Raw genomic sequence first — 14,794 nt, 5'->3', positions numbered from 1 at the left:
GTAATGAATTAGCCAGAGCAGCTGACATATTGAAGGCAAGAGAATTGTATTGCCTTTTCTCGTTTACTCCATTGCTCAATGCCTAATAACAGAGATAGTGCAAAAATGCCCCAATTATTTTATGGCTCTCGTTTGCAGTTTTCTGTCACTGGCTTGCTTCACTTATTTGATACAATAATTAAAATATTAATGTTGAAATTCCCAGACAGAATAAAAATAGGAAAGGGTGTTTTAATCAACCATGCAGCCAAATCCAATGAGTGTATTTTATTCCGAATACCATAGGACCTCTTCATAGGTCAACCATGAAACATAACAAAACAGATTTGTATTTCTTTAAATTAAGGTGTTTTCATAAAGTCTGTGCATTTTGTATCCGATAGCTTCATTGTCATATGAAAACAACAAAAACAATTTCATACTGCAAAGAAAGTTGCAAGATTTTTAGACGCTGTCAGAATACATGAATGCGTATTTACATTTTTTTAAATGCTGTTTTAGCTCAACAATCTTGAAACACAACACAGACGGAGACCGTTGGAAAATTGCACTAATTAGCACCGCTTTAGTCACTCGTTCAGCTTATAATGCAAATGAATACATTTTGTGCTTTCTTTTTGTCTTTTTTTTTCTATACAGCCGCCTACTTGAATACAGGCATCATCCTGATGAATCAGGGTCGCCTGGAGGAGTCTAAGCGCACTTTTCTAACCTGCGCTGACATTCCAGACGAGAACCTGAAGGACCCTCACGCCCACAAGAGCTCGGTCACCAGCTGCCTGTACAACTTGGGGAAGCAGCTTCATGAGCAGGGACAACAAGAGGTGAAGCTAGTTCTGTTTTTCGCAGTCAAGCACATTAGTTATACTTGTCCCGAGATGCAGTACAAATGATATAGCTACAGTACACGGTTATTATTCTGGTGATAGCTTACAAAGGTGGCTTCTATTATTGAGTTGTATCAAAGGTCTTCCTTTATATTTTTGTTTAGAGTCTAAACAAAAATAAACTAAACTTTAGACCTTATTAATGTACACTGTATGTTTCCGGCTGGTAAAAATGCATGTATATTACAATAATATGATTTGTTTTGTATCGTATTGTTTCAGTGGTGTCTTTCTGTTTAGTGCATACTATAACAATAAACCCCGTGTTGACCCCCAACTCATAAATAGCATTCCATTTTGATAATGGACCAAAGCCTCATTAACATATATAATATATAAAGCATTCAATTTGCTCAAACAATTAGGCACAAAGCATTTGTTAATATATTTGTGTAATTCTTAAGGGGAATAAAAAAGAGTTTGCCTATACACACACAACTGGTGAAATCAAATGTAGGTAGTAGCTAAAATGGCCCCTGAGGGGGACTTGTGTTCTGTACATATTTTCTATAATTGCCTTTGTCAAAGGGTATGTACTGAGCAGATAAACCTTAGGCTGTTTTGAAGCACTCCATTTGGTTTCAACCCCCTGAAGACTTGTGTTGCTGTGGTTTCAATTCTGCACATTACCACTGTACAGAAGCACTAGTGCTGCTGGTTAAGTTGGGAATTTGGCAGGAGTCCCTGCAGATTCCATTTCACTCTAGACAGTGTGATGGCTGAAATCTGACCTCTTGACCACAGCATTAGCTTCAGCAGTAAACCGGTTCCAGATCCTTTGACCATTTAATTTGAGAGGTGAATCGCTGCCCCCATACACAGAATGTGAAACCACACTCCGGTCGTCTTAATAGCCGTGACATTGTGGACAGACCCTTCCTTCCTCCTCAGCTCTGTATCAACCAGCCTCCAAGCAACCCCCCAATTCCACGCTTTGTATTGACGCCAGGCGACCCAAGCGCCAGTCTAAGGCAAACATCCCACCTTCTTTTCTCTTGTGTGTGTCATTCATAGGAGGCCCTCTCCATCTTTAAACAAGCAATACAGAAGATGCCAAGGCAATTTGCACCGCAGAGCCTCTACAACATGATGGGTAAGAACTGCTTTTTGTTTCAACGCTGAAAGCATCACAGCTGTTGTTTTTCAATGCAGGGGAAAGAACACTGCGGAAACAAGGCTATGAGGTTATATTTGGGAGGATTCCACTCGGCTATAACTCTTAAAGTACCTTTTTTTGAACTCAAAATTATTATTGTAGTAAAGCCTTGAAAGTTGATTTAAAAAATTGAGTTTTACCTAAGTGATGGGGAAAAATATGGCTTGAAAGTCACACCAAACATGAGATGAGTCAGCAGCTGTCAAGCATAGATCAGCATAATGTGTCAGACCTGAGTATAACTTGGCCTAGTTTAGTTGTCAGTATCTTGCTACTAATTTGCTCATATTCAAGTTACACCGAAACACCCGTAATTCATCACCTGGAAATTTGTGCACAACCCTCAAAGAGGCTTGACTCGTTCATTTCTGAGTTTTCATGAGATGTGACTTCCATTTAGGAAACATTTCACACTTTGAAATTATTCGGAAGTTACCAACCATTGCCAGTGACGTGTGCACTGCTTATCTACAGTACGTTGAAGCAGCATGTGTTTTCACATTCAGTTTTTAATCAATTCAGTCAAAATAATTGTTTCCCAATACTGTGCTCATGACTAAATCTTTGGACACTTTTGGGTTATTGGGCAGTCAGCGACGATTTCAGCAATGTGTGCCCACGACCAAACCCCTGCACAGTTAACCAGTCAATCACTGACTGTCTTTGACTGTGGGAGTAGCTGAAATGAATCAGAACATACAACATGACATTTCAGCCTCATGGTGCAAAAAGTGCTGCACAGAAGTTGAATGATTTCAACTCCAGAAGCAAGCTTACAGCTGTAGAGCAGATGCTCGGTTACTCCTTCTCCCTTTTTTCTCTCTTCCTGCCTCCCCCTTCTTCCTCTATCATAAGGCCACTTCTCATCATCTGCAAGCCAGACTTGGTAGTGCCACTGCTTCGTTTATTTGTTGGCGAGATGCAATTTTACAGAGTTACTGAGAAGATGTCAAAATGTCGACGAAAGCTCAATTTGCCATGAAGCAGCAATTTTGTAACAGGGCCTTCAATATTTTCTTTTCTGCACTTTACTTTTGTGTCGCCCCAGATCTGAATTTGCACAACCGGCGCACCTGCTCGTAACTATTTTCACGTTTATTCCCTGTGCTGTCCTCATGCTGTTTGTCAGTCACCAATGAGCAGCCCCTTTCATCACATGCACTGTGCTGGGCCTACTCCAATGCTCTCTGGCGAGCTGAGGAATTTTCCACTCCAAAGCTAGTTTAGATGCTATGTTACATCTTGGTGTGCACTGATGGTTACGTGGAATGTTGAAAACATTCAAGTGGTTTAGAAAATGGATGAGTGGATTTTATAGCTTTAATGAGTTTGCTTAGCTACTCATGAGATTGTGATTATTGTCTCGGCTTATCTTGTCGCTACTATTGTTTGACATCCCGACCACTAATACTGAGATTACTTGCAGAATGGAGCATTGAAGCTCAGTGATGTAATGTAATTATTAATTGTAACATGAGGGACTAAATTGACTATTGATTCTAATAATGTAAATTTGTAACAAAAACAAATTCCAATTTACTGCATCAGCATTTATTGATTGTTAGAAAACCCAGATTATTTGGAAATTTGTGGCCATCAACGTTTAATGCATTGTTTTTTGTTTGATGGTGTGAACGGTCTTTGAACGCAGCCCAGGTAGCTCGCGGAACGCGAGATGAACCACAAAGTTTGAGTGTCTTGCAAACAATAAGACAAATAAATATTCAATGACAAGTACTGTGTGGAATTCAATTTCCACCACATTTAAATGAGAAGGATTGACCCTTCCCTGAGTCACAGATGGACTTGCGCTTTATGCGACCGCTGACGCACTGCTTGTTTGCCCCGCCTGATTCATTTGTCCAGTCCGGTCAAAAGGGTGGCATTACTTAATAATAATTTAATATTTAATTATATTTTTAATTTTAAACAATTGTAACTGCCAATTGAATGAAGGAAAAGTGTCAAGTGCCACGTCTTGTGTAGAATCAGCTGTCACATACGAGATAAAAATCTGAGGAATTTTTATTTATCAAAAATGTTATCAGGTATTCCTTAACTCATAACACAGTGCTATGGAAATACTGCAGGTTAGGTCTGGATATACCTAACAATCATTTAATAACTCTCATGAGCAAAAACTAGATTAAGGACATAATAATAATTTTCATTACATCCTCACACCACCCCAAATGTGACTGTTAATTCAAGAAGTGTGTGTCACCTGTTGCCTGTCATACTTTCTTATCAGTGCAAGGATTAGTCGTAATCTCTACAGAATTAAAGTGTTCCTATGGTTCCAGTTGTTCCAGAGTGGGTAAAAACTGAGCAGCTGCATATACAAACCATGTCAAAAGCTCAAGTGAAGTGTTAACACCTGGAATACGCAAAGCCTCCTTCCCTGGATGCATTCTGAGCTGCGTTGTGTAGAGTTACCATGCAATGTTGTCAAATTCTTGGCAATAACGCAGGCGTCACCTGATGACTTTGGACGAGATGTCATTGTTTTTCCAGGTGTGAACAGGTTGAGGGTCAGATGTGGTGGTGTCAAATGATGTCTGACACATGAGGCAGGATGAGATAGCGCTTAATATAACACTGCTCAAATCACACACTACACCGTGTTCTAAAACATTTGATCAGTGAGGTTGGGATTGAGCGCAGAATTTTGAATGAAGCTTTTACTGACCCAATTGTACCAGATCCGATGTCTCGTAATCAAAAGTTGGTTGTCTATCCAGGAAATCTTTAGCAGCACAAGCGGCAGATGTGTGGTTTCTTAACCTTTGACAGCTTGAACCCTGACCTGATCTCTGCCTTTGCCCTCACAGGAGAGGCCTATATGAGACTAAACAAACTGACTGAAGCTGAACACTGGTACCGAGAGTCCCTGCGAGCCAAGCCGGACCACATTCCTGCACACCTCACCTATGGAAAACTGCTGGCTACCACAGTAAGCTTTCTCCCTCCACTCTTTTGTTTGGCCTTTAAAGCCACTATTATATTACTTATGAAGGAAATTATGACAAATTGTGCCTCTTGCAAGTGAAGTCATACGCAAAAATAACTGAACACAATACACACAGGGGGGTTCTGCTGACACTTTTGCTACAGCGTCAGGGAAGATAAATATTTTCCTGACGCTTTTGCTACACCTTAGTGGATAAATGTTTCTCTAGACTGGAATTTGTTTCAAAACCTTTCACTGTCCTCTGTCCTGCTATTATTCATCTGCCTGAAGACTATCTAATAAAATACATGGTTATTTTGGCACAATGTTGTCATTTGGTACGGTCTAATGTATTAAGCCAGTGACATTGCAATTTTTCATTCGATATTTTTTGTCACTTTTTGTATTCCTGTACGTCATTTACAACCTCCGCCAGGCCTGTAAAGAAAGGACATAAGTGTGTACTAAAGCCCAGGGCAACGGCATCTGGACTTCTTCTGGAGAACTAAACACCTCCTGACTTAATTTCCTTAAACAAACAATTTCATCTGTGAATTAATGTTTTTCTCAATTATGAACCTTTTGAAACTGATCCCTTTGCTAATTGGAAAAAAGGCATTCAAGAAGAAACATTCATCTGAAACCAACCCCAATTTTCTATTGGGGGGTTCTAATCAGTCAGTTTCAATTGTTTATCTATTTGTTGTCTGCTGCTTTCATAGTATACAATGTCATGGATTAGGTTCAAGCCCATCCCTGCGCACCAGCAGACTACACTCTAATTGGTCAATCACAGGACACAAAACCAATTCACACCCGCACGCACTGAGCAGATATTGATCACATGCATGCTGCTATGTTTGCTACACCACTATGACTGACCCAAATTACTGCCATTTGTAACCAAACTGATGTCTTGAGACTTCAGAGTTATTCCACTGTGATCTTAAATAAAAGTCGCGTGTTAAGCAGACATAAAGTACTTTCTGTGCAAGAAAGAGCCCTTCGTCATAAATCATATGAGCTCAAGTTGTTTTCTCAAGCACAGTCTCTGGGAATAACACAGAAGAGTGTTATGGTTTGGTGAAGTTTACTCTGGGAAGGCGCTCAGCTACCCGTGACGAGAATCGCATTTTATTTAGGAGACTGTTACTGATTTTAGCTCAAAGTCAAAACCTTAAGGGATATAATTGTGTACATTTTGACAGTGATGGATGGAAAAGGAGTTCTAAAGCACATATGATTGTATTAGTGCAATGCCAGCACAGGAGGGAAGTTAATTATTGGGCTTGACCGCTGTGACACGTTTATTCTTAATCAAACATCTTTGAGGCTTTGTACTTACGAGACTGAGTCAGTGTGGGTAAAGGATATAAGACGAGCCCTGCAGCCTGGTCATCTGTCATCGCCCACTTGCACACTCTCCTGTGGCAAAATGACTAGCCAGGAGAATGTTCCAGAGCCATTCCGGATGGTTGAGGTGCAGGGTGGAGATTCTGAGAGATTAAGCTCGGCGGCAGGATCATTAAAGCTTGAGGGAAAGGACAAGAGGTGCAGAACTGGTAGCTGAAGCACAGACGGCGATTGAATTGGAGTTTATTGCTTGTCGGGAAGGAAGAGGGAGATGTAATGAAATCTCAACCGCCTCATTGTGCTAAACACTCCACACCTCCACCATAGGGATTAGAACGTGTGACAGAATGTTGGCACAAATGGTTGCTAATAGAATTGTTTTTCTCGACATGCTGTCATTTTCAACAGTTAATAAATCAGGCTTCATCCAAGGGGTCCCTTTGCTACTTGTGTGACATTATCCAGAGATTTGAGGTGTGAGGCACACACTATTAAGGCCAGCATATGTGCCAAAATGCAAGGAAGCATAGAAGCTCACTGAAATGAAAGATACAAAAGTAGAAATAGGCCATGTATTTTGGTAGTTTAATGCTGATTCTGATTATATTTGCCTTATGGAAACAGTCAACAGTCTTAGGTGTGAATGGTGCAGTCCAAACAGAAAACCCAAAAAACAGTTGACAATTTAAGAATTGTGTTGATTTTTTTTTTTTTTTTTTTTTTTTTTGTGATGGTGTAAGCCTAAGCAGAGTCTGCACTGTATAGAGGCCATTCAGGACATGATTTATCATTTCAGGAAAAAATGTGAAATGCTAACCTAAACCCCCACTGTATATCTTGGGCATATATTACTATTATGGCTAATATAGGTATGATTTGAGACAGCTGTGATTGGTGATAGGCTCCAGCAAGTCGCGACCCTTGTGCGCTTCGGAAGATGAACGGATGGATGAATTTGAGGCAGCTCTTTTTATTTACCTAAGTAAACCACTTGTATCTGCATTCACCATCCATCCATTTTCTAACCGCTTATCCTCACGAGGGTTGCAGCCTCAACAGTATACATGCGTCAGTTTTCTTTTTCATCTGTCTGATATACACTGTGACTTTACTTTTTTTGTCTGTAACTCATTACAGCTGACAAATTATGTCAAGATGTGTCAGAAGTCACATCTTCCATCCATTCTCAAGTCCCATTTGTGAGAATGAAAGCTTTATTCTGACTTTGAGAAAATACACACACACACATATGCCTCCGTTATTATAAAATCATCAGCCTGTCAAAAGGCAGAATGAAACTACCCAGAGATGACCGTCTTCCAATTGGAATGTAAGTTGACTCCCAGGCATATTTACTGGGCAGTATACCTCACACTGGCTTGATTTTCCACAGCATGGGAGGAAATTAACCACACTTGTATATTTACATTCGAAAATTAATTCATTGAATGTGCAGATCAATTAAAACCATACCGGCGTTCATATGAGGCTGGTGGTTGGATGGGTGCCACAATAAAGTATTTCACTATCTAAAACCTATAAAGGCTTTGTGAATGCATTATGCATGTTGGGTTTATTGTCCTTTCAAGTGAACACATTCTAATTATGGCTGCCTTGTTAATACTAAACCAGGCTCTTATAGATGGCTGCTGTTTGTGGTTTGTTTGATCAGATGTCTTCTGATGCCTGTGTTGAATCTGTCCACGTCCCAGTCTGCATTTCTATTGGCCAGCTGCTCTGCTTTCTTAACTTTGATTGACAATTCAAAGCCACTAGGGTCTTTTTTTGTGGGTTTGTTTTTAATTGCGTCCTGTTTTGGGAATGGTTTTGTTTTGCATTGGGGTTAATTCACGGTATATACACAGCTGCACATGCCTTGCACATTTGAGTGCTAATTCTCATTCTCACTAGATTATAGATTGGTTATCATCAGTCTCATGCAGTTAATTTTTGAGTCAGGTTTATCATGGGTCAGAAAGAGGCACCTCTGAATTCAAGTCCACCAAAATGTGTTTGGGTTTTATCAGTTCAGGGTCAATTTGAATCAATTTTCCATTATATAGAAACTAAGGTACATCCAGTATTCTGTGGTTACGTTCCGCAAGTGTTAGAAGATAAGATATAAAATGGACTTATTTGCCCCGTTTGATCGGCCGTATCAAGAGTAACCACACTTACTGTATGTTGACACAGCACATGAGCTTGAAGAAACAGCAAGGGTGCAGTGCGTATTTATTCAGATTTATTGTTAAAGTGAGGCTGCGGTTTGGGGAGACATGTTAAGAATACACAAAGATATTTGGACTGTTGAGCTGAGTGCGGTATTATTGGAATGAATAGTTTCATGAGGCAATTGAAATAGCGATAATGACACTGTGGTTAATCTGTCTCAGGGGCAGAAATCAGAAGCAGAGAGGTACTTCTTGAAGGCTATCCAACTGGATCCCACAAAGGGCAACTGTTACATGCATTATGGTGAGTAGCCGTTTGTTTTCTCGACTTCATTTGGACGTATCTTGATACCAGCCGCATATCCTCAAGTAACATACACATATATGCAGCAGTTTATGTATTAGTCTTTGTAGTCAGGAAGCCAGTGTGTTGACAGACGGAATCTTATTTGAACAAAATGAACTTAATTAATTTCATTGTCAGTTGATTTATCACTATTGTGGATGTGTTTGTAAAAAAATGTCATATTTGTTACTATGTTTACATTTTTAACAGTAAATTCCTGAACATTAACAGTGATATTAAAAATAATATTGAATACTGAACAGTAACAGAGTCATTAGCTCAAATGATCAAAAGAAGAGGAGGTAGAACACATGAGATGACGCAATTTTTTTCTATAGGCTTGTGATTAGACAACAAGCTGCAAAATTATAACCACTGACAATGCAATGATGCTCAGTACAAAAACACTGCGTTTACAAAGATATTGTTCTGTTTCAGTTGACCGGATGGGTTATAGCGATATTAAATCAACACTGATTGTTAATGTACTTGCAGTTTGTAGAGGTGTAGAACAGCACAGCATTATACCAACAGCCGTTTCTAATTTATTGATGACCTCGTTTCGCTGAAAAATATGACAGAATCCAGTAAAAAGCCAATTTCTTCATCAATTCCACAGCACTTCCTTCTGGCTCGAGTTTGTAAATCACTTGCAAGACTGTGGGGATAATGCACCAGCAGGAGCTTACAACATCAACACTTGCTGTATCCAAAATCATCGGAAGGCCGCATGATCGAACGCATTTTTCGGCTGCATAACATCACTTCCGGCGCAATTTGACCGCATGTAGTTTCCAAATTCTAGAAAGGCTCACATAGCCTTGCTGGACTGCATAAACTGTGGCGAATTTGAACAGGCTTTAGGTGAAGTCACGCCGGAAATGAATTCATGCTTCCGAAAATGCAGCCTTCCACAAATGCGGCCGGTGGCATTATATTATGAAGGTTTTTTTAGTTTGTTTTTTTTCCAAGCCTGTGTGCTTTGAGCAATACACACTTTTCTGATAATTTCTCAGTCCACTAAGCATCCTGGTTGAGTATTTTGGGAAAGCTGAAGTCAGCACAGTACCCAAGTCCCCCCAAAAACTTCTCCCACACAACTTTAGTTATATATCTAATCACAGCACTTGTTACATTCTCTGTTAACAAATTTGTTAATTTGAACAGTTAAGACTGAGCAATGTCAAAATATTTACGTTTGTGTCCTGTTTTCATTAATGTTCTTCCACCTTGGGTGCCATTATGCCACTTCTATTTCTCTCAAGAGTTCCCCTTTGCATTCTAACAATGCAATTCTATGTTGGGCTTCCAGGTCAGTTCTTGTTGGAAGAGTCACGCCTGCTGGAAGCGGCAGAGATGGCACAGAAGGCGGCGCGACTCGACAGCGAGGAGTTTGACGTGGTCTTCAGTGCTGCTCACATGCTCAGGTAAGTTTTGAATTAGAATTCTTTTAGTTTGTGGTATCTCAACTGTGTATTCTATTGCTTTATTTGAATGGGATGGCAGTTTGTAAAAGGGGGACGTGTGCCATGTCTGGATAGTTTCGCCTCAGCCAGTACAATTGACTCGACTCCACTTTATAATCGTCTTCTGTGGTCGCATTGCCAGCTGAGCTCAGTGAGCTTTTCAGCTGTATATTTTCATACGTGCTTTCCCACTTTCCCCTGCCACTCTTGCTTTGCGGGAACTGGCTTCCACTCCAAAATCAAAGAGCAACGTCCAACTGAGGGGCCTGAAATATGAAGTGTTCGTAGCCCACCAGCTCTCTGTTGTTTTTCTAAATGCAAGCCATCAAATGGGATTTGATGCTGAATACATAAATGAAAGCTTTATTTACTGTGAGAAAAAAAAAACAGAAAAGTTGTATTATGCATGACAAACCAGTAGTTTGTTATATCCTTCTGAATGGAACCTTTTAAATATTCAATGGTTAGTACATTCAGGATGATGAATGGAAATTGGCAAAGAAAGCAACGTAACTAAATATAGTAGCAAATAAGTAAATCTACACATTGCTAGAGACGTTTCATACATATATACAACAGCACCAGCAGCAGGGCTCTCATCCAAAACGTCACTCTCCCCAAATACCATATACTGTAATTATTCTACATGTGCTTCCTTGGTTGTGTTCTTATAGAAAGGCAGTGATAAACTACCTAGACACGGTTTTAATCCTAAATTTTACCTTACCAAGAAGAGTCAAATATTTTATGGCCTTTTTAGGTGGAAATGTATCGGTTGCTCTCTACTATAAAATTTGGATTATTACCCATGCACTTTATTGCCTGCACTGCAGAACATTCATGTTCCAATAAATCTGGATTTGCTGACTGTATTCTCACATTCACTGAATTTGTTCTTCTGCTATATTTTTCAAAATAGTTGGTTCTCAGTATGTTTACATACTGATTAGTCAATGTTAGATTATAATTTGAGTAAATCACTAAACCGGATTACATGAATTGTCTTTGAATAGGGAGTCAAAGGGAAGACTCACTTTGTGTGCCTTGTGTAAGGCGGCAAACTGGAGTGAGTGTGTTGGTTTTACTCTCGACTTTACTTTAAATGCTAAATCCATTATCGGTGCTTTTTCACAACCTGGATTCATCTATTCTTTTTATTGTGTGGCAGCAGGGCAAAGCACTGGTTAGCATGTCCGCCTCACAGTTCAGAGGGAGAAGTTCAATTCCACCTCCGGCCCTCACTGTATAGAGTTTGTATGTTCTCCCCGTACCTGCGTGGATTTTCTTCGGGCACTCCGTTTTTCCCCCCACATCGCAAAAGCATGGGAGGCTGATTGAGCATTCCAAATTACTCGTAGGTGTGAGTTTTTCATTTAGGTATGAGGGCATTTTTTGTAATGTAAAAGCCATTTCAATCAGACTAGGCTATTAACTGTATTTACTTTAGTTATATGTGTGTGACTTCGCTACCAGAGAGTAGTTTTAAGCAATGGTCAGGTTTTCCTCTTCCTGTCTGGCCTGGTGCCTGACTCCTCTACAGCTCACACGCTTTATGTGTTTGTGTTGGGTGCAGACGTGGAAAGGCCTCTGGTTTTTAAGGAAAGAGACACTTCTCAAAAGGACGCTTACATGTGTGAATGTCTTTTATTGCACTCTCGTGTGCTTCTGATCATTTAGCTACCAAACTAATAATTGCATGCCTCCTTTCAACAAGCTCAGAGAATGTTTTTCTCCTTCCCTCTTCTAAATTGACGCTATTTGGCAGCGTCAGTTTTAAAAAGTAGGCTGTTTAATGTTGTTTAATACATTATGAAGTTCTGTACCTTTCATTTTGTGTGTCAAATTATGTGATATTGTACAATACACTATAATCACACCCAAGAGAAAAAATAAAATACACTTGCAATACACATATTTTATGATTTCCTATTCTAGACACCTTGTCCGCCATGTCAAATAGCAGCATATTAGTAAAATTACAAGCATATCATGATGTTTGGTATGCCAATCAGAGCTTCTCTTGATTGATCTTAGTTCCAGCACAAAACATCATAACTGCAACTCGTACGTAGACTTCTTATGATGGAGTTTTCGATGTTTAGTCGAATGGTGAATTTAATAAATGATGGGATGACTGTGATTTTAAGTCCATCAGCCATTGAGCTCAATCAATAACATTACCACGCTTGAAATTCTGTGATTTGTTCATGCCTTGGGGAGATAAATTGTCTGCAAAACAAGATGTCCTAACAACATCAGTTATCCAGCAGTTCATTTGTCTCTTTTTCTTCTTATTCTTTACTTAAGGTTTAAATAAAGGATCTTCGTATGTTTGGAAACCACCCCTCTCATACATTCCTCTGTTCGCTACAGCTTGGCAGACTTACAAGGCTCCTGAGCTCTTTTGGTAGCTTTCCAGTTGATTTCTGCCAGACAGAGTGATGGGTTGAAGAAGAAATCATCACCTTTTTCAAAAATCAGTGTCTAAATAATGGCAAACAAACATATGGTTGTGGTTAGATGGAAAACTCACCCATTTATAACAATCTAGCATGTCTGCCTGCTCCTGTCTGGATTGCTCTATCGTGGACATTCTTTTTGAAAAATGCTAGCACGTTAGTTTATTGCTTGGCCGTGGTAAAGCAACCTTATCTTAAATCTACAGCATGCTCACTTTCGTCATCGTTAGCACACTTTAAAAAAGTATGATTCATTTCGTTTCCATTTTAGGCCAATAATATGCTTCCATTTTTGTGGGAGCAGTTTGGTGAAGGCACTTTTTTGTTCCAGCATGACCCCAGCTAACAAAGCATCTGTGGATGAGTTTGGCCGACATGACATAAGCCCCGATTTGAGCCTTCTGGTAGAATGAACAAACATTTGTTGGTTTTCCCCCATTTTGAAGGTATTTTGGCCAGATGTGCTTCTTCCATCCAAATAGCTTAAAATTGCATATTTCACTTCACTGTAATCAGACACATAACATTAGGTTATTATTTTTTCTTTTTTCCAAGCACAAAACCAAACATCCATCACTGTTGATTTTTATGGAAAACCGATGATTGTTAATGTCAAATGCCCTTTTACCTAGAATGTTAAAAAACCAGTGAGCTTATAATGGACCACAAGAGCCAACATGAAAGCTGGCCTTCTTTGATCATGAGAAAAGAAGGAGCTCCACCAGCAGCCACTTGTGCCCTGCTGTCCTTGACTTTGTCAAAATAGCCCATTTCAATGGAGCAATTGTTACCATCAGTGAAAATAATGCAGTTGGCCTTTGTAATTTGTGCTTCAGCAGACTTTTCGCAACAAGACAAATGGGGTAACAGTGACAACGTAATATTAGGCATCAGCTGATAAGGAAAAAGTATGAAAGTTTAAAACTAAAAAGATTAGTTTACAGTGTAAGCATCACTGGTTCCACAATTAACAAAAAAGTGTTTGCATTGTCCTACTCAGGTGAGATGTTATCAAAGCAAGGATCCAATCATGTAGAAAGATGCTATTAAGTGAGAAATAATTCAAGTGAATAAATCGGGTATTGTCTTCCCTCATGTTGTCCACTCCATTATTTTTTCAGTGACACCCATACAAACCATAAGCAGCAGGTTGAAGCCTTCCTTTGTGTATGTTCGCAATAAAGATGCGTAATGATTGCTTCTTTCTGTTTCCTTTTTTTAGACAAGCCAGCCTGAATGCAGCAGCTGAGAAGTATTACGGACAAGCAGCAAGCCTGAGACCCAACGTAAGTACATCCTATGGCGAATCATTAGTATTACCATTACAACTGGGTTATCACATACTGTTCAATGTGCCTTCATTATCAGTGAATCTCTGCAAAATTAGGGATTTTACTCAGACTGGAGGTTTATTGGTCCATTACCAGCTTCAAAAGCAAACACTTATGCTAAATACACCTGGACTACAAAGAGAGGGGTTGAGTAGTAATATTCAGTCTATATTGGCAGGAAAACATTTCAGACTCTTAATGATAAAATGTAATGTTTTGTAAATAAAAAACGGTCTGTAAGCATAAAGAAGACAAGGATTATAAGAATGACGAGATCACTAGTGTTACCCCATCTTGTTAACACTTTCTTGACTTAGGCCATGTACCCTGTCCATCTCCTGTTGTTTCATGAATTACTCAAATGTACTAGTGTTTTATATTAAAAACCAATGTCTGCGGGACAATTCCCTCCATATAAAGTCATGCCTTTGCCTCTTGCGAGGCAAGTTTAGTCATATCTGATGCTTGCTTTGCATGGCTCTTCATCTCCCCTTTGATGTGTCCTATCTCATCATGGGATTCTTTATCTTAATAGCTACCTGCACTATTTGAGCCAATGATTGCCCAACTGAATTTCACACTCGGACTTTACATGGAACACATGTTGCTGTACAGAGCAGGCTAATGTGCTGCACATCTGGCTCTGCCTTTGCTGCTTATATGACGGTTTTGGGG

At 39.6% G+C, this 14,794-nt stretch overlaps 1 protein-coding gene across 2 annotated transcripts in view; it reads left to right on the top strand.

Moving 5' to 3' along the window:
• tmtc2b (transmembrane O-mannosyltransferase targeting cadherins 2b) overlaps positions 1 to 14,794 on the top strand; it is a 63,635-nt gene that overhangs the window by 45,452 nt on the left and 3,389 nt on the right. For both annotated transcript variants that reach the window (XM_088379391.1, XM_088379390.1), the window contains 6 exons: positions 640 to 824; positions 1,902 to 1,980; positions 4,875 to 4,996; positions 8,740 to 8,821; positions 10,176 to 10,290; positions 14,011 to 14,074. In XM_088379391.1, the coding sequence (XP_088235517.1) occupies positions 640 to 824; positions 1,902 to 1,980; positions 4,875 to 4,996; positions 8,740 to 8,821; positions 10,176 to 10,290; positions 14,011 to 14,074 (647 nt within the window). The remainder of the gene's footprint in view (positions 1 to 639; positions 825 to 1,901; positions 1,981 to 4,874; positions 4,997 to 8,739; positions 8,822 to 10,175; positions 10,291 to 14,010; positions 14,075 to 14,794) is intronic.

This window comes from Syngnathus floridae, chromosome 6, assembly GCF_059516105.1.
Source record: "Syngnathus floridae isolate MCC-2025c chromosome 6, RoL_Sflo_1.0, whole genome shotgun sequence".
NCBI classification, from domain to species: domain Eukaryota; kingdom Metazoa; phylum Chordata; class Actinopteri; order Syngnathiformes; family Syngnathidae; genus Syngnathus; species Syngnathus floridae.
The sequence above is the reverse complement of the archived record's forward strand: the minus strand, read 5'-3'. Positions and strand labels throughout refer to the sequence as shown.